Source organism: Tachysurus vachellii, chromosome 3 (assembly GCF_030014155.1).
Source record: "Tachysurus vachellii isolate PV-2020 chromosome 3, HZAU_Pvac_v1, whole genome shotgun sequence".
In the NCBI taxonomy this organism is placed as follows: Eukaryota; Metazoa; Chordata; class Actinopteri; order Siluriformes; family Bagridae; genus Tachysurus; species Tachysurus vachellii.
In genome coordinates this window covers 18,677,814-18,696,361 of record NC_083462.1, presented here as the reverse complement: position 1 = coordinate 18,696,361, position 18,548 = coordinate 18,677,814, and the positions used below count along the sequence as shown (strand labels likewise).

The 18,548-nt window shown below is 38.9% G+C and overlaps 2 protein-coding genes across 3 annotated transcripts in view; one reads left to right on the top strand and one right to left on the bottom strand.

The window, feature by feature from the left end:
• nrbp1 (nuclear receptor binding protein 1) overlaps positions 1–3,227 on the top strand; it is an 18,663-nt gene extending 15,436 nt beyond the window's left edge. For both annotated transcript variants that reach the window (XM_060866132.1, XM_060866134.1), the window contains exon 19: positions 945–3,227. In XM_060866132.1, the coding sequence (XP_060722115.1) occupies positions 945–1,040 (96 nt within the window). In that variant the 3' untranslated portion in view covers positions 1,041–3,227. The remainder of the gene's footprint in view (positions 1–944) is intronic.
• Positions 3,228–4,523: 1,296 nt separating this feature from the next.
• si:dkey-12h9.6 (macoilin) lies at positions 4,524–17,595 on the bottom strand. Its single transcript, XM_060866131.1, has 11 exons — positions 17,134–17,595; positions 14,878–15,019; positions 14,367–14,493; positions 14,136–14,259; positions 13,328–13,497; positions 12,789–13,239; positions 11,078–11,236; positions 10,310–10,480; positions 9,742–9,868; positions 6,127–6,301; positions 4,524–5,413 (listed from the first exon to the last, which is right to left on the bottom strand). Exons 1-11 carry the CDS (start codon positions 17,208–17,210, stop codon positions 5,226–5,228), a joined length of 1,911 nt encoding a protein of 636 aa, XP_060722114.1. The 5' UTR covers positions 17,211–17,595; the 3' UTR covers positions 4,524–5,225.
• Positions 17,596–18,548: the final 953 nt, after the last annotated feature.

Sequence of the window (18,548 nt, the reverse complement as noted above, 5' to 3'; positions counted from 1 at the left end):
ATCAGAGAATTATCGGTAATGAAATAATCCTGGTTAACTGGCTGAGTGTAGTGATCTGTCCAGCTTGGCTCCCACACACGAAAGCTGATGCCACACCATCTGCCCGGCTCTCCCACTCACCCTCTTTTATTTTAGTGTATTAGTTACAGTTCACCTTCTCATCCATCCCTTCAGTCTTTTGCTTAGCGTTTTTGTCACGGACCGGATCACCACGAAGACTGGTGACTTTTTTTTTTTCCTTTTAAGAAAAGACAAACTTCCCTTCTCTGAAAGTGGAAGTGTAAGGCGTCAAATTTTTTAAACATACAAGTCATTTGTGCGAACATCCACTAATATGTGTGCCTTATGTCGATTGATCTAAAAATAAAATACTAGTATGATTAAAAGGCAAACCCCGAGGGGGAGCGCGAGGATTATAGAGGACCAGATCATAGAGGTGGAAGGTACGAGTCAGGACAGGAGGCTACAGGGATGTTTACAGCTTTTATTTTCAATACCAAAGGCAGGATGACAGAAATCAGGTTCAGAACAGAGAGAGAGCATGAAGGGTGCCAAAAGGAATAAACATAACAAAAGTCTACTACACTAAGTGCTTATTAGGTAATATTAATATAAAATATAAACACTGCACATACATGTGGTAGTCTTCCCTTGTTTCTGCACAAATTTGGAGTTAAAGGAGCATTTCTTTTCTTTTTCTTGTTTATTTTATTTAATGGTCGATAATTTCCACCTGATCTGAAAGCTTCCTGCACTTTTAGGGACAACCGCAGAATGTTTGTTTTCATGATTGTTGTTAAAGGAGAGTTCAGTGAAGTGCAGGGATTTTGTGCAGCTGGTTTCCGGTTATGCAATTTATCGTACATTATGATGTTGATGATTGACAATCATCACACCTCCATCTTACTCTTTGTATCTACTTCACCTTTGTCTGTGTTGCTCAGGGCGACCAGCTGCGTCTGGCCACCGTGCTGGAGGAGGCCTTCACGAAGTTCTACAGCCGTAACGGCTCTCTGAATCCTGTTACCGTTTCCTCGTAGCAGAGAGTGGAGACGTGTGCCTCTGTTCGCCGCTGCTCCTCATCCTCACACACGGGACAAGACTCCAGCGCTTGTTCGAACGACGGACCGGGTGGAAGCCGGGGGGTTTCGCAGAAAAATAAAGAAACGGATTTGGAGACCTCGACCGGCGCTCACACAACGATTCCTGCATTTATGTTGTTCTTTACGCCGCTGTAGGTGGCAGAAATCGTTGCCTGACGTTCGTGTACATTTATTTCTCTCTGTGTAGCCGCCACACGCTTCTCTGAGAAACATAAGTTCATGTCAGTATTACAATCTGTTCCTTTTATTTTGTTTTTTACTTTTATTATTACATACAGTATCTCTGTGGTATGGGTCATGGTTCAGGGTTTGTTTTTGTTTTTTTTGCTGGTTTATTGTTATAACAAGCCTTTTGCGGTGATTTTAGAGAGAAGCACATGACGTGTGCACAAATGATTCTGTCTCACATGAGAAGGAGACAGTTGTCAAGTTCTCACGATACGCCAATCTGACCTGTTGGTGGTTGTTCCAGCTGGTAAAGTTGCAATGATTGTTTGTTTTTTTTTCTTTAACTTTATATCTATTGAAAAAGGTCAGAAAATGAAACGAAGTGAAATGAAAGCATCATAAAGCTGTCACTAAGCATCTCCTATTCGTGCTAGTTATTTTTTTAATTCTTTATTTTTTTTGTAACCCTGTGGCAGATGTATCCCAAAGGTACGATTAGGTGTTTATTCTGTTACAAGCGCTTTATATGCGCGTTAATACGCGGCTGTAGGCGCTTTAAAGGAAAAATCTTAATTAGCGCATCTTTACTGTAATTATAAAGAATTAACTGTGGTTCAATACAAAATTTCACTTAAGCCAATACTGTGAAAGGGAGAGGGAATTGTTTTCTTTTTGTTTTGTCTTTTTTTAAATACAGGGGAGGGTCGAACGTCAGCAGGTTATTTATCATTTACGTTCTTTGCATAAGGAATTAAGACTTTCTGCGTTTAGCAACTGTTTGTGAATGTATGAAATTTTCATTTGCTGTTTATTATTACCAATGAGGTGTGTTTGCGTGTGTGAGGAAAGGGCACCCAAGGGATTTGAAAGTTTTTTTTGTTTTTGTTTTTGTTTTTATGCCCCCATGCATACACACACACACACACACACACGTTTCCATTGATATACAAATTATGATTTTAAAATGTGCCTTCTACAGACGAAGAGTTGATTCCAGTTTAAAACGGCAGGCGTTTCGAGACGTTTCCGGTCACTGACACGTTGCTAGTTACATGCTTTTTTGACATGCGTGCATGGAACAATAGATCATTCGAGCTACCTTTCGCTGACACGTCGGTGCAGAACTTGCTTTTTTGCACCTCCTGAAGCTTTACAGTGTTTTTCTTTTTTTTCTTTTTATTAAGTAGCGGAAGGTTGGTAGGGAACGTTAACGAAGACGTAATGGTTTAGAATGTTTCTCTGTGGTTGTTGTTTGGGTAAAGAAGGTATACGTAGGTAAAGTAGATGTTTGGCTTGCTGCTGGTTTGCACACTTGTAAAGCACCCCCACTGACTGACACACACACACACACACACACACACACACACACACACACACACACATATATATATATATATACACACACACACACACACACACACACACACACACACACACACTGTATATTAAGACACTTGGGTTGTTTGTGTTGGACTTCTGAACAACATTTGCAATTGAAATGTTAGCAAGGATAAGAGCTGCTCTTGTCTGTTAGTATTATCAAATTCAGACTAGTAAACTTTGATCGGCCGGTCAGTCGATCAGGTGAGGCTTCAAGGCGTTAATCACAGAGTAAAAGGAGTTTTTGTTCAGCTGACAGTTAGAGCCATCTTCCAGTAAAAGAAACTATTACAAAAACATCCATAATTAAAGGGACACATTTGTTCAGAAGCACATCACACCTTTTAGTGCTATACACACTGGCCAGAAATCTGAACAAAGCAAATAATAACGTTGTCGTCCAGTTTTGAGCTTCTTTCTTTCTCGGAGTAATCATCGGTTATCATTTTACCTCCACTCCAGAAAAAAAACAAACAGTAAGTAGCTGTTAACTGCTTTTACAACCCGGTTCTCTTTCTGTATCTTTTCCCAGACAAAAAAGTTGCACCATTTCTTGATTATAAAGATGACATTCAAGTTTCTGTCTCTTCTGTGTGAGTCATTCTAAAGATTCTAAAAAAGGGTGTATACCGGTTTACAAACTGTACAAAGTCAAAGGAAATGTTTACGTGCATGTTACAGTTTCTAGTGCACCGCATTAAACACTGCTATATATAAAACGTATGAGTTACTTACAGAAGCCGTAAACATCTGTTCTCTCTCCAGATTCTTATTTATTTATTAAATAAACACAACAGCTTGTCATCTTACATAGAATGTGAAAATCTTTACAAACCAAACAGTTTAACTGACATGAACTGTATTGGATCAGACTTGATTCGGAGCACTCAACTGAATCTGTCAACTGAATCACGATGGATCAGACCTGATTAGAATCACGTTAGCGCCGATACAAAGCGTGATGGGTTGGCTGTGATTTGAATCGTGTGTATGGTGAAGTGAATCTTATTGGTTCAGACCTTGTTCGAATCACATTGGTGCAGAAATGAATCCTATTGAATTAGACCTGATTTGATTTGACTGGAGCCGACATGAATTATATAATGCTGCTGAAATGAATCGCATTGGTTCCGACCTGACTCGAATCATATTGCTGCTGAAATGAATTAATCATTGGATTGAACCTGATTCAAATCATATCGATGGTGAAACGAATCTTAGTGGTGTAGAAATGTATCCTAGTGAATCAGACCTGATTTAAATCATATTTGATTGAACCTGACTCGAATCATATTGCAGCTGATTTGAATCACATTATCGCTGGTATGAATCACATTGGTGCTGAAATGAATCTTAACGGATTGAATTGGATTTAAATCATATAAATGGGGAAATTAATCTTATTAATTCAGATCTTGTTTGAATCACATTTGTGCAAAAATGAATCCTATTGAATCAGACCTGATTTGAATCATATTCGATTGAACCTGACTCGAATTGTATTGCAGCTGAAATGAGTCAAATTGAATTACACCTGATTCGAATCATATCGGTGCTGAAACAAATTGTTGCTCAACTTTACTATTATGTTTTTGTGTGTTATTTTATAAGACTAGCAGTCTTAATCTCTTGCCTGTGTACAATCTGAGACGTCTGATATGCAATTTGTTTTTTTAGTTGACATTTTTTACAGAAAGTTGTGTTCAGCCTTCCTTTAATTCCTTTAATGGACCCGAGGACAATAAACATTCATTTCACTCATTGCCTTTCAGAAGTGTATCCTCTGAAAGCAGGAAAAGAAGAAATGTAGGGTCAGTTAATTAAGGAGTCTTCGAAAAAAGGTATTTTTTTATTACTTGTTCCAAAGGATCTTGGAAGAAAACATTAGCCCTTGCACAAATGCACAATTAAACATCAAAACTGAGTATTATTTTCTTACTCAGAAATCAGCATGCAGACCAAGACCATCAATTCTGTATCTCGTATTTCAGGGGTAAGGGGTGGTGGTGGTGGTGGTGAGCTAGTACATCAAGGCAGAAAAATAAATATCTCATAAAAAACACCTCATCGACAGGTCCAAAGACGTGAAAACGTACAAATCGAGAAGAAGTCAAATTCCTTTACAACGCGTATAATGTAAAAAGGAATACAAAACCTTACAAAGCACTTTATATTCACATTACTGACATTAGGTATTGGCTTTTTATTGTTTGAATATTGTAACTGAGGCGCAACATGAGCCATTGAGCCTGATTTCATTTTTTTTTCTTTTTATGAAAATAGTCACCAACTCCATTCTCCTTTGAAAGAATTTAACAACTTGAGTTCAAGATTGAAAAGAATTCACCTGTGTTGCTTTATTTACTTTTGTAGCACCACAAATCAGACGTACAATCAGCTTTGTGTCCTCGAGAACCTGTGGCTCGGTGCCGTAAACTCGCCGGCTCTCGGTCCGATCAGGGAAATTTCAACATTTGTGTTTATCCCTTTATTCGGATCCTCAGGAGAAATTTGATCCAAAGCCTTTTCAAAAGGAAAAAACTCCCATTTGTGTCCTTCACTGTGGTTATTTGATTATTTCCTCAGACACTGGTACATGAGACCTCGCGGGTTCAGGACGTAGCGCTCCGAGTTGAGAAACTTGAGGTACTGTGGAACAGTGGAGCGCGGAGCCACGTAGGACACGCCTGGAGACACAGCCATGACCTCGGCGATCTTCTGCTTCATCTCTTTGATCTCCTGGTCCTGCTTCAGGAGTTTAACTGCAGAAGAACAAATACAGGCAAAATGAGTGGCTGTGATGATGGAGAGATGATTAAATCTGCTATGTTTTGATGAAAGCAGTAGTTAGTGGAAGAACTATTAACCTTCCTTAAAGCGTTCCCTTAAAACCCACGTACACAAAATGGTGCTCAACCATTATGAACATTTCAATGCCAATTTGTTACCAATTTTACTGATAATTTTTAATATGCATTTATATGGTTAGTGAGAACAGCAGCTGTACTGAATACTCCATTCTGATTGGTAGTTTCTATAGTAACCGCTCTGTCGCAGGTGCTCCATATATATGCGTTTTTAAAAATGTGTGTAATTGTCGATATGGTGAAGTTTGGAATAAGGAGATGTTCGTAACAGTCTTAAGAGATAAAACAAATTTTTCCTGGAAAGATTTTCTGACGTCTTCAGAACAAAGAGCTACATCTTCCTGTATGGATCTTAACGTGTCTTTGGTTGGTTGTAATGGTACTTTAATGGACTGTGTTGTTCCTAGTGGTTCCTGATGGAAACCATTAAGCCAGTTCTACAGTAATCAAGGTTCATTATTTGATGGAAACTAAAGATCCTTTTATTGTGAAGAATCAAACCGTCTGTTTTAAAAATTCATCGAACCCAGACTTTAACTTTAACATAGTTACGGAGAGATATATTGGTATTTTTTACAAGGTTCAGGTTTTGTGAGATGTTCACCAACCCTGCGATATCTCCAGCTGTCTGCGAGCATCTCCCAGCGCTGAGAACAGGTCCAGTTTGAGACGCGTCTCTGCGCTCAGGTTGTACTCTAAATGCTGAGCTTTATCCTGCAGAGAGGAGAGAGCAGAGAGCAACGCGTCGGCTTCCTGCTCCGAACACCTGAGCTTCTGCAGGCACTGAAAACAAGCAGGAAGACACCAGGAATGAGATGTGTACATCAGCATAAGGAGAATCAATATAGATGGGGTTGATTTTAGTTGAGAGCTGCCTGAAAACTCATCCTGAAATTTCACTTCTGTACCTGCATAAGCTGAGACTGACGTACATCTGTCTGTCATAGGTTTAGCAAATTCAACTAATCACATAAAGAGAGTAGGAGTGAAGAGAAAGAAGAATATAGTGAACGTAAGAGATAAGAGGAGGATGGGAAAGAGGAGGATTGACAGGAAGGGAAGAGGATAAAAAGGAAGAAGTTCGAATAGACGGACGATTAAATGGAAGAGAAGGGGTGAGAAATTAAATTGAAGGTTGAAGGAAATGCAAGAGAAGGAAGGAAAAACAGGGAAAAATAAAGGGGTAAAAAGAGAAGGATTGAAGAGAGGGAGAGAAAAAAGAGGATTGAAGGGAAGAGAAGAGAAAAGGCAAAGGAAGTCAGGTGAAAGGGGAGGGATTGAATAGAAGGAGGGAAAAAAGAGGAGGATCGAAGGAAAGAGAAAAAGAAAGGAGGAAGATTGAATTGAAGGGATTCTTGTGTACAGTGAGATGCCGGATGAGCAATCAGGTGTTAGTATGTTTAACATTTACTGATTCACATTCAGGATGAAAATATTTAATCACACACACACACACACACACACACACACACACACACACACACACACACACACACACACACACACACATTCTCACACACACACATTCAAACATACAAAATAATCATACTAACGACATGCGAGGACGGTTGCACTCGTCAATATTTAATGTATTAATTACCACAGGTAACTGCCAAGTTCAGTTTTTTTTTAAATTACTCTGGCAGTTTGAAAGCATTTCTTCTTATTATTTCTTGATTGTTGTGTTTTTATGCTTTCCCTAAAATTTCTCCATCACTGTAAACTTAATCTGACCCTTATGTTTTTATACATTAACCCACATTTTATGCCATTAAAATACATTTGAATAAATGAACTCAATTTAAAAAATTACCCAGAACATGACATTGGTACCATCTTTTTTTTTTTTTTTTTTTTTTTACATTTTTTAAGCACATTAATACAGTGGAAATTATTCAAATATTACTATAAAAAAACTAGGGGATGCTAACTTTTAGAGAAAAATTTATAGACATAAATTACTGTAGAATTTACAGTACTGTAGAAGAGTGTTTAGTAACACATCAAGCATTATTTCTCTTCTTCCAGAGAAAGAGAGAGAGGGAAAAAGGAGTCTTGTGATAAAACAACTGTCTATAGCTGCTGTAACATAAGTGAGAACAGGAACTAAATTGTTTCATGAGTTATAAAGGAAATTCTTTAACAGTGTGAAAAGTTTATTGCTTTTGTATAAGCAGATTTTTTTTTTAATAAAAAGTTTTTAGTAGCTTCAGCTTTAAAGGTGGGGTCTGCGATGTTTGAGAAATGCGGGGGGACAATGAGTCGGGGGGACAAACAAAACAAATACAAAACTAACGTGTACCCAATGAGCAGAAAGGGCCGTGTCTTGTCAATATGGGCAGAGAACTGAAGGAGCGGGAAGTTGGCCGCATTTTCACAGATTGGAGTTTCCCGAGTCAATAACTCCTGAGCTAAACGCTGTTACTACACAAATAACACCTCTTTTCTATCGTAGTAATGTAGAGAGGCAGCTCCAACCACGTTTTGCTAGTAACAGCGTTTAGCTCAGGAGTTATTGACTCAGGAAACTCCAATCTGTGAATAAGCGGCCAACTTTACTTAAGACGGCGAGGTCGCTTTTTCCTCCTCGATAGGTGAGTAACGTTGGTTTTGCTTTGTTTCACAGAACTAATATATGCCGTCCTTTGCATGATTATGCTTGTGTGTCATTTTTGCTTGTTTGTTTATCTGCAATCGTATTGTTCTTCCCTTCAGCTATGATAAAGACACATTTCTTTCCATTAGTTGCCTGGGTGGGGGGGCACGGTGGCTTAGTGGTTAGCACGTTCGCCTCACACCTCCAGGTTCGGGGTTCGATTCCCGCCTCCACCTTGTGTGTGTGTGGAGTTTGCATGTTCTCCCCGTGTGTGTGTGCCCTGCGATGGGTTGGCACTCCAACCAGGGTGTATCCTGCCTTGATGCCCGATGACGCCTGAGATAGGCACAGGCTCCCCGTGACCTGAGTTAGTTCAGATAAGCGGTAGAAGATGAATGAATGAATGAGTTGCCTGGGTTACGTATGTATGTGTGGGCGGAGCTATCAATACAGGGGTGGGACCCATTTGGGTTAGGGGCGTGTTTGTTTTGGTGATTTCAAAGGTCAACATTGGCTTTCAAACAACGGAGACGCTACCTTTAATTAAATACTGTGGGTTGTGAAAACAGACAATCAGAAAACAGGGCGCACTTCTAACCAATCAGATGCCACAAGGACCTCGGTTGCTTTTCCTTGTTAAATGGTAAAGAAAAATTCTGTACATTTGTGTATACTGAAGATTCATTTCATAGTGAATTCATTATAAATTCATTTCAGCTTTTTTGTGACTGTTTCAAGGCAAAAACAACTGATCCACAGAACAAAAATGGTCTTGAAAGACATGCTTTATGCTGTACTGAGTGCAATAGTTTGTATTTGGACACAAGACTCAAGGAGTAATATATAATTTACAGCAGCAAGACAATTAGTGTGTTCAGTTACATCACAAGTTTGAGAATAAGTGCAGATTATGTGGTGAGATATTAATAAAAAAAATAAAAAAAAGAAAGAAAGAAAAAAAGAAAAGTGAGTAAAATTCATTAATTCATTCACGCTCAGGAGACATTTTATCCCAGGATACACTGGACCTAAGATGGGATTGCATTTACAGCATTTGGTAGACGCTTGTATCCAGAGAAATTTACATTTATCCTATTTTATACAACCGAGGCTTTAAGGGCCTTGCTCGAGGGCCCAACAGTGGTAGGGCCTGGGATTTGAACTCACAACCTTCTGACAATTTGTCTAACACCTTAACCACTGAGCTGCCACCTCCCACATTGAGATGTCCAGCCTGACACTTCCACACTTACTCATGCTTAGGCTTGTGGGAAGAAAACTTGGGAACACAAAGAAGAAGCACATGGAGAACACTTGGAAAATCACAGTAATCCGATCATAAGATGACGCCGGGGGAACGTAATCGGCGGAACCGAAGCAGAATCATCCACCGAATAGTTTAGATTTGTGTTTCTCCGAATCAAACTTTTGCACTCAGCTCAATCATGTGCCACGACCACGAACACCACCAAAAAAAAAATCACAGACACCATAAACATGAACAAATCAAGCAATAAAAACAAGCATGACCACCGATTTTCACAGGCGTCAAACACAACGACGTCGACCACAGACGGAACGTCACGAGAAGCGTCGTCCAAAAATGTTAGTGAAACATAAACGTTACCTCTGCTTCATTTTCTAGCGCTAGCACTCGATTGTCTTTCTCCTGATAGTCCAGCTGTAGCTGTTTGTACTCTGTGTCTAGATCTCTAGCTCTTTTCCTTAACAGCTGCGTCTCACTGTGATCCTGCCTAGTGGACAGGAGAAAACATAAAAAGCTCATAACTCATTTGCAAGAAAGACATAAAGAAAGGGGAAAGGTAATAGAATCACGGGTGTACAATTGAGCAAGCAGCAGCATCATCGCAGGATAATAAATCAGACTGTACATGGATATGTACAATCAGCTCCAAAATTATTGGCACCCTTAAATAAAACGAGTGGGAAAAGCTGATTTTAAAATGTCTTTATAGCAAATTGGGTTTACCTCAAACTGAAAATATGAAAGACCTGTAACCTTTAGATGGAGTAAATTAATTCTAAGACTTGACATAAATATTGGCACCCTTGCAACATTTGTTGGTCTACAAGGCAGCACAGAATTGCAGTGTGAGGAGTCTGAAACCTCTCATCAGTACAAAACATCTCCTGTTCCTGAAGCTGGCTGTACATGTCACACATTAACTCCATACCTGTTCGATGCATTACGAAGTAAAAAAGCTGCCTCGTCAAATTTCTGGGACCGAACTTCTACGAGTTGCTTTTCCACGGCTAATCTGCTCTCGGTCTCCATTCTTGCTTTCTTCTCCAACACGGCACAACTCTGCTTGTCTTTCTGCCTGGACTTACTCAGATACTGAAGCCTGGAAAAAAAAGAACAAATTTTTTACTAAATAGTAGAAGTTTGTGTGTGTAATTAAGTAGGTAAGTAAAGAATAAAACACTCCACGTTGTTCTGTCATGAAAAAAAAATCAATGACAAGGTTTGATGAGGCGGAGTTTACACTTCAGCTTGCAAATCTTACTTTTCATTAATTATTTTTTATCTATTTATTGTTACACGTAATGTTGTAAATCACCTGTGGAGCAACTGGTCAGTGTTATCACTTATGTTATAGCATCTTTAAATATTGGTACGTTATATATATTAAATATATGTTTATATTATATATGCACAGTTCCATGTGGAAGTGAAGCAGTACTATCAGAGGACACTTTATCATATAAAACTAATATAATTATAATTAGATCAAGGTGCTGATTATCTTCTTTGACAGCGTTTCTATAGCAACAATTACACAAGGACTTCTGTGTAACGTCGTGTTATAAGACAAGTAAACGCAATGATTTAATTTTCAGGTTTCTTTGCGACGACTTTACGGGAACCAGACTTCTGACTCGAGGTCGTTTGCACTTCGGCGTCTGATTTAAACACTGAGATTTTGGAAGAAAGCCCTCACTTGTTGTGCAGGAGTTCGTTGGCGTGTCTGAGCAGCGAGACTTCGGGCCGCAGGCTGTTCTCGCTGTTGGTGAGGTTACAGACGTGACTGCGTAACTCCTGCTCGTTCTGTCTGCTGGTCTGCAGCTCCACCTTCAGCTTCCTCATCTCCTGCTCCAGCCTGTAGACATACACCATGCTCTCATTTACTGCACACTGAGAACGAGGTGAAAACTCTTAGATAATGTCAGTATTGAGGTTTGATAACAGAATGGCAGCAAGGATGCAGTTATGTTTAAGGTTTAAAGATACAAAAAAGAAAAAAAATCCATCGATGTTAGTCAAAGGCGTGATTTAGGCAGATGACCCAAGGAAACCGTTTTTGTAAGTGTAATTGTGTCCAAATTATTAAAATTAATAATAAAGTGACGTGACATACAGCTAAGTACGGTGACCCATACTCAGAACTCATTCTCTGCATTTAACCCATCCAAAGTGCACACACACAGCAGTGAAAACACACACACCGTGAACACACACCCCCGGAGCAGTGGACAGCCATTTATGCTGCGGCGCCCTGGGAGCAGTTGGGGGGGTTTGGTGCCTTGCTCAAGGGCACCTCAGTCGTGGTATTGCCGGCCCGAGACTCGAACCCACAACCTTAGGGTTAGGAGTCAAACTCTCTAACCTTTAGGCCACGACCTCCCCCCTAAATTATTAATTTCCCTAAATTTCCCCACTAATAATTAAGCAATATTACACCGGATAAAATATTACACACAGATCATTTCCTCTGAACAAGAGACAATGCTGTATTGTAGATTTATTAATAGAACGTTATATACCGGCAATATAAAAACTTTGGTTAACTTCCATACGTACTTCTAACAGATGCTAAACATTAACCTTCCACAACATTAAGCAATAAACATATAACAGTCTTAATTAATGGAAAGTGTCATTGTTTTGGTATAATATAAATAAAACACTTTAAAATAAAAAAGACATGCTGTTGAAGAAAAAAATATCTAATTATATTATTGAAAAAAGGGCTTGTCCAGTATTTGGTGATTTTGAGATCGCGGAAATTACCAAAAAAATCAGACTCTGATATTCTCTCAGGAGCGTGCGATTTTTCAGAAAACGAGGCTCAGAGTTAATACATGAAGTCAGAACAACAGACATAAACACCAGGGTTCAAATAAACAGATGATGCGAGATTTAAACACGGAACAGGTGAACAGTCTCAGGAAACACACCAATGACAGGGCAGGGGCGGGATCAGGGGCGGGGTCAGGACAAGAACCCAAAAAAAAGCAGGTGATCGGAACAAAACAAAAATTTTCGGTTATAATAAAGAAGAATAAACTTTTGGTTTGTTGGTATTAAATATAACAAAATGAATGAATTTCACCATAAATTTGGGTTTTACAATTTAAAAAAATATTGTTCTTGTCATTTTCTGACACTTCAATTGCTAAGATTTTCTCCATTTACATTTACGGCATTTAGCAGACACCCTTATCCAGAGTTACTTACATTTTTATTTAAATTTATACAACTGAGTGTTAAGGGCCTTGCTTAGGAGCCCAGCAGCGGCAACTTGGTGGATCTGGGATTCAAAATCACAACCTTTCATTCAGTAGTCCAACACCTAAACCACTAGGTTACACAGAGATGATGAACCAGCAAATTGTGTGGCATAAATATATTGAAATATCTGAGTGAATTACTTAGCCATTTGCTCAGCATGAGGATTGTGAAGCCCCTGGATATTTGTGCTCCGTTCTCCTGCATCTCCTGCGTTGGAGTTGATGGTTTTTGATGGGTTCTTGAGTTTCTTCTCCGCTTTGCTGGCTATGATGTTGACCGAGCTCCTCTGCACTTTAGCCTGCGGACCTCTAGAGACTCTCAGAGCTTTCCCACTTTGCTCCTCGTGAGGTATTTGTTCGTGAATGTCGGAAAGCTGTGCTGGACTTGAGCGCGTTTCGGCCCCATGATGCTTAGATCCTGGAGGCTGAGGATTCGGTTCCCGTATCTTGCTGTCCCCTGTGTCTCTCTCTGTCCTCCCGTGCAGCCTGTGGAGTTGGAGACAGTCCTCATGCTCCTGCTTGTCCTCTGATAGGATGGCATCGCTTGGACATGGGTATTGCATGGGCCCTGGTTTGGTCCGCCATTTGGATTCTGGATGAGGAATAAAATATGATAAAAGGTCTGTTTGATGGCTCGATGGACAGTAAATAAATAAAAATAAACTGGACGATTGGCTTGCCTTCCACACCCAGCTTTGGGTAGAGCTGTGTGTACGGAGGTAGTGGATGTTGAAGGAGATGCACATGCAAGTCGTTCTCGCTCTGAACTGCTTTTTGTGTGCGAAGTTTCAAGATGCCAGAGAAGTAGCATGTTGCATCAAAACCCATGTACACCAGTGGATATCCAATGCTGTGTGATGAAAGAATGATGTTAATATAATAACAGTTATTATTACATTCGTGTTACATTACATTACACATCGACGGCCTAATAAGAGCGATGTGAGGAAAACCATAACACACACATGCTGTTCTTAAAGATAGAGAGTAAGCTGTATTCCTAACATTTTCCTCCAAATACCAAGCAGTAGAAATAAAATCTGCAATTCTTTCAGTCAAATATGAAAACTGCTCAGTACTTTGGTGTAATTTGGATGTTGTGTGTTCAGTCTGTCGAACTTAAGTTGAACATCAAAGGGAATTTTGTGCAATTGTTTTATGATGGAGTGAATAGTCGAGCTTGTTCGATTGTAATTGTGTGAGCAAATGGAGATCAGATCAAGATCCAGTAGGTGTCAGTCTGTCTAATCACGTTACATGACTGCATGAATCTACAGACTGTTCTAGACAGAAATCAGCATCAGCCTCTCGCTTCTCATTTCTTAGCACCATTGTAAGTTCTGTTTTGTTTATTTTTCTAATAAACATTACTGATGGTGTTAAACCTAGTTCCAGGAAAATACAAATAATTATCTACGTTGTTCACAGGAAACCATGAAGTAGTCTTTAGAATGAACAAAGCTCAGTGTGCAGCACTGTACCACGTACCAGTGTGCAGCAAAGAGGTGAGAGAGGTTAGCGTACGGATTCTTGAGGTCTCTCAGCCTGAGTGAGGTCTCTGTGTATACCAGAAGAAGCCATAAAGTCACAGTTGACAGGCAGATGCCTTTCTCTAAAAAAGAAACCAGACAGAAATGTGTTTAGAAATCCAACACTACGTCTTCGCTCTGCTCTCTACTACAGAGTTACGGGTTTAGTGAAAACGTGTCTCCTTCTTACCTGTGTGCCATATGTAGTTCAGTAACACGTATGTGCTGGCTGCGAAAAACAGCCAGTGGAGTGGTACAAAAATTAAACAGAATATATCCAGAGTGAAGGCAGCGCACACAAACACCATACAGATGGCCTAAAAAAAGACAAGCAGAAAGACAACAAATCAAATGGCGCTGTCTCAATATGAGTACTTTTTATCCGTTTATAGTTACATTCAATGTTAGTTAGGCATAAGTTGCAGTTTGACATGTGCTCGTTATAAAGAAACCACAAAGTGTAAAATCCTTTAGCCTAAAGATATCACAAAACTTAAAATGTTACAATAAATACAATAAATAAACATCTCTTGACAAAAAAAATCTTATCACCCTATCAGTGATTACACACATTATTCTTTAGTAAATAACACAGTTTATAATCAGTTTATCGTATAGTATAAAGTCCTTGTGAATGAGCTGTTGCTATGGAAACGATCTGTCAGAGCTGCTGGTATAGAAAAATAATAAAACGTGCGTACCAGGCCATGGCAGTGGAACGTGGTGTAAACGGTGCCGAGGAAGAGCCAGCAAGGCCACAAGTACTCCAGTCTGAACTCGAGAATGAAGTCTGCCAAAAGCACCACGATCCACACTGTCATGAACTTCAGGAACGAGTACGCACTAGAACCAAGCAAGGAAATAATAAGACACGGAATAAACAAATGTAGAGCTTTTCATTTGGGAGACGTCATTCATCAAACAAAGCAGAGTTAATAGTCTATGAGAAAAAGAACAAAAAGGGGACAATTCTCTAGTTTCTTAAATGGGAACACCCAGGAGACACCCAGGATCTGGATCTAGTACTGGACCTCTCCCTCCATCTTCACTGTTTTTCTGCAGACCTTTTTTGCACTATGACACTTTAACTCTGGACTGACACTTTAACTCTGGACTTGCACAGCACAGTACCACTTTATATACTTTATACACACCATACTACACATGGACACTTTAAGGACAATCATTAAAAACCATACGCAGACAGATGCAAAAAGCATTTCACTGCATGTCGGACTCTGTATGTATGTGTATGTGACAAATAAAATTTGATTTGATGTATATTAGATAAGATTAGTCCTGCTTTTCTGTTTTTTTTTTGTTTTTTTGTTTTTTAAATTAAGTTCTGCTTTATTATTTTGTAAATATACACATTATGGACACAAATTACAAATATAAATGTTATAATATATGTAAATAGAAGGTTTGTTTCATATTAATACATTTAAATTGTTTATTATTTATTATATGTATGTAGATATATAGATGTATAGATGTAATGTATTATATATATATATCCTTAAAGATTATTTTTATGCATCAAAATTTCAGCCTTTTATTTAATAATCGACTCTAACACACTTAGCTTGTCTTTTTTATGCTCGTTTCTCTCTTTTTTTTATTGTTGATTGATTTCCGTGTCATTTATTTTGCCCTGCACTTTTAGCTGGACGAGAAGACACAACTGATCAGAAGAGATGAGTGCAGTGTGTGTTGTGTTTTTCTTCCTGAGTGTGTTCAACTGTTTACCACAAACGTAAACACTGCACGGATTCCTGCGCTCTGGCTTTGCTTTGTGTCGGTGTAAAAAAAAAATTTAAAAATAAAATAAATAAATAAATAAAAACCCTCCTGATGATCAATAGGAGACGATAAACGAAGATTTAGACGTGCATACGGCTGTAATGAAGGCGTTATGGCGCGGCATTGGCGCTTCTTTTGTATTCACTTCCTTTGTTCAGCATCCTTTTGTGTTCGGTTACCATGGCAACCTCTGATCTCATCACCTGAAGTGTTTTTTGACGCGGCTATTTAAGGAACGGCAGAAAGAAGACACAGAGAACACACACAACCACACACACACACGCGCGCGCGCGTAGTTGGAAAAAATCTGGCACACAAATCACCTGTTTGTGACGATTAGATAAACGATTTGCGAAAATAAATAAATAATCTGAGAAACAGACGAAAGGATTATTGCGAGGTCTGCTTCAGGAAAATAAGTAAAACGCTGCTTTAAAAAAAAAATATATATATATATATATATAACGTTAAAAAATGAATAAAAAAAACACATTTTTGAGAAAAACAAAACAAAGCACAGGCTGATCCTGTTTTTAAAAAATTGTAAGAATATCAAATTATATTTATTGTAAAAATGTTAACTTATTATGTAACTCGCATTTTTTATTATCTTATAAAATAATATATATTTTTTATTTTTTATTATTATTTTATATTGTATAAGGCTATCATATTACATTTATTTATTTTTATATATAATGTAACCATTACATGTAGCCTGTAAACATTATCACTGCAGTGTGTATCATAAACAACATCCAGTTATTTATATATTCAGCTTATCGACAGCCTGATAATATAATATAATATAATATAATATAATATAATATAATATAATATAATATAATACAGGTCATCCTGGTAGACAAAAGCAATGCGTGCTGCAAGGAGTTCAGGTCTTAATTAGTCTATTAGTTATTGATTTGCTCAACAGTGAGGTAACTGATCAGGCCTGATGATGATGATGATGATGATGATGATGATGATGATGATGTGGTGGTGTTGTTGTTGCTGTTGCTTAAGTGCAGGATCCTGCTTTGAATGTCTCGTGTTTGTGTCTGAGAAGGTGGTGACATGGTTGGCGAAATATGAAGCACAACAATAACAAGATGAACTGAACAAAGCCGTTCGGAGCTGCAGCAGCTGGAACCCACCTTTCGGAAATCTTCTCCGTCAACCTGAGCTTCTTCATCTTCCGGAGCTTGGCCACGTCCAGGCAGCGCTTCTTCATCTTTTGGCTGTGTGAGTGTCCGTGTGAGGAGACAGCGTGGCAGACTGACCTCACTGATGCTCAACCTGAGGAGAAGACGCTTTGTGTGCGTGTGTGTGCGTAATGTTGCACGCCGCCGCTGCTGCTCAACAAAGGTGCAGCTACACGTCCCAAACCGCGCGGTCCTGCACTAAGGAGTGTCCCTAAATAGTACATCACCTATAGGGGGCGCCATAGCGCGTTTTCTCTCTCTCTCTCTCTCTCTCTCTCTCTCTCTCTCTCTCACACGCACACACAAACACTCTCACAAACACACACACAAACATACAAACACACACAAACATACTCTCACACACTCACAAACACACACAAACATACAAACACACACACACACAAACACACACAAACACACACAGAAACACACACAAGCACACATACAAACACACACACATACACACTCACACACAAACACGCACACGCACCCACACACACAAACACGCACACTCACCCACACACAAACACACACAAACACGCACACAGACAGTTACTGTCCATTTATAAACCTCTTTAAAGGTACACTATGTCCACATTCCCAGTTCCCAGCCATATTAAAAGTATGAACGATGACAGAATCACTTCCACCACAATAAGGAGAGGAACAGCTGGTACTCCTTAATTCATTACCCCCAGGAAATGTGGACTATAGCACACTGAACTGAGAAATACATTTGGTAATGTATGTATATATATATATATATATATATATGTCAAAATTGGGGAAATATACAGATATATCTGTCACCCACACTCTTAAAAAAATAAGGCTGAATGTAGAGCCCTTGTTTCATTTTCCTCTGTATGAGGAACAATAAAGTGTTTATCAAAGCCAATATCCTATTTTATTACAAATAATCAGAATTTAATCTAATTCAAAGCATAAGTGCAGACTTCTATGATACACAGAACCGTTCCTAAGAGTATTGTGAAAATTGGGAGAGAAAAAGCAGGATTAAGGAGTGAATAAAGTCTGTACTTCTAAAATGTGTGAAAATTCCCCATTTTTTAAGCTAGTTGCAGGTCTGTTTTGTGGATTTTGAGCTGGACATTATACTGAAACCTGGCAACCCTGTTTAATGATTTTACTTCAAACACAGCTAAACAAAGGCACTAATTAAAACTCTCAGCTTTAGTACATTACAGGGTTGCTGTAATAATTCATTAGAGAAGAGCCACTAGTCATAAGATATTAGATTGGAGTTCTAACAATACTTATAGGGTTGGATTCACCACTAATGCTAAATTAACAAGTCAACAGCGTGTCTTGTATAAATATCACATCCGAAATAGACAAGTCAGAAT

Bases quoted from the DNA above. Each gene is read 5' to 3' on its own strand.
- si:dkey-12h9.6 (XM_060866131.1), bottom strand. From the start codon at position 17,210: ATGAAGAAGCGCTGCCTGGACGTGGCCAAGCTCCGGAAGATGAAGAAG. The intron at 15,020-17,133 runs GTGGGTTCCAGC...GCTTGGTTCTAG, and splicing joins ACGGAGAAGATTTCCGAAAG to TGCGTACTCGTTCCTGAAGT. The intron at 14,494-14,877 runs GTACGCACGTTT...GTCTTTTTTTAG, and splicing joins CGTTCCACTGCCATGGCCTG to GCCATCTGTATGGTGTTTGT.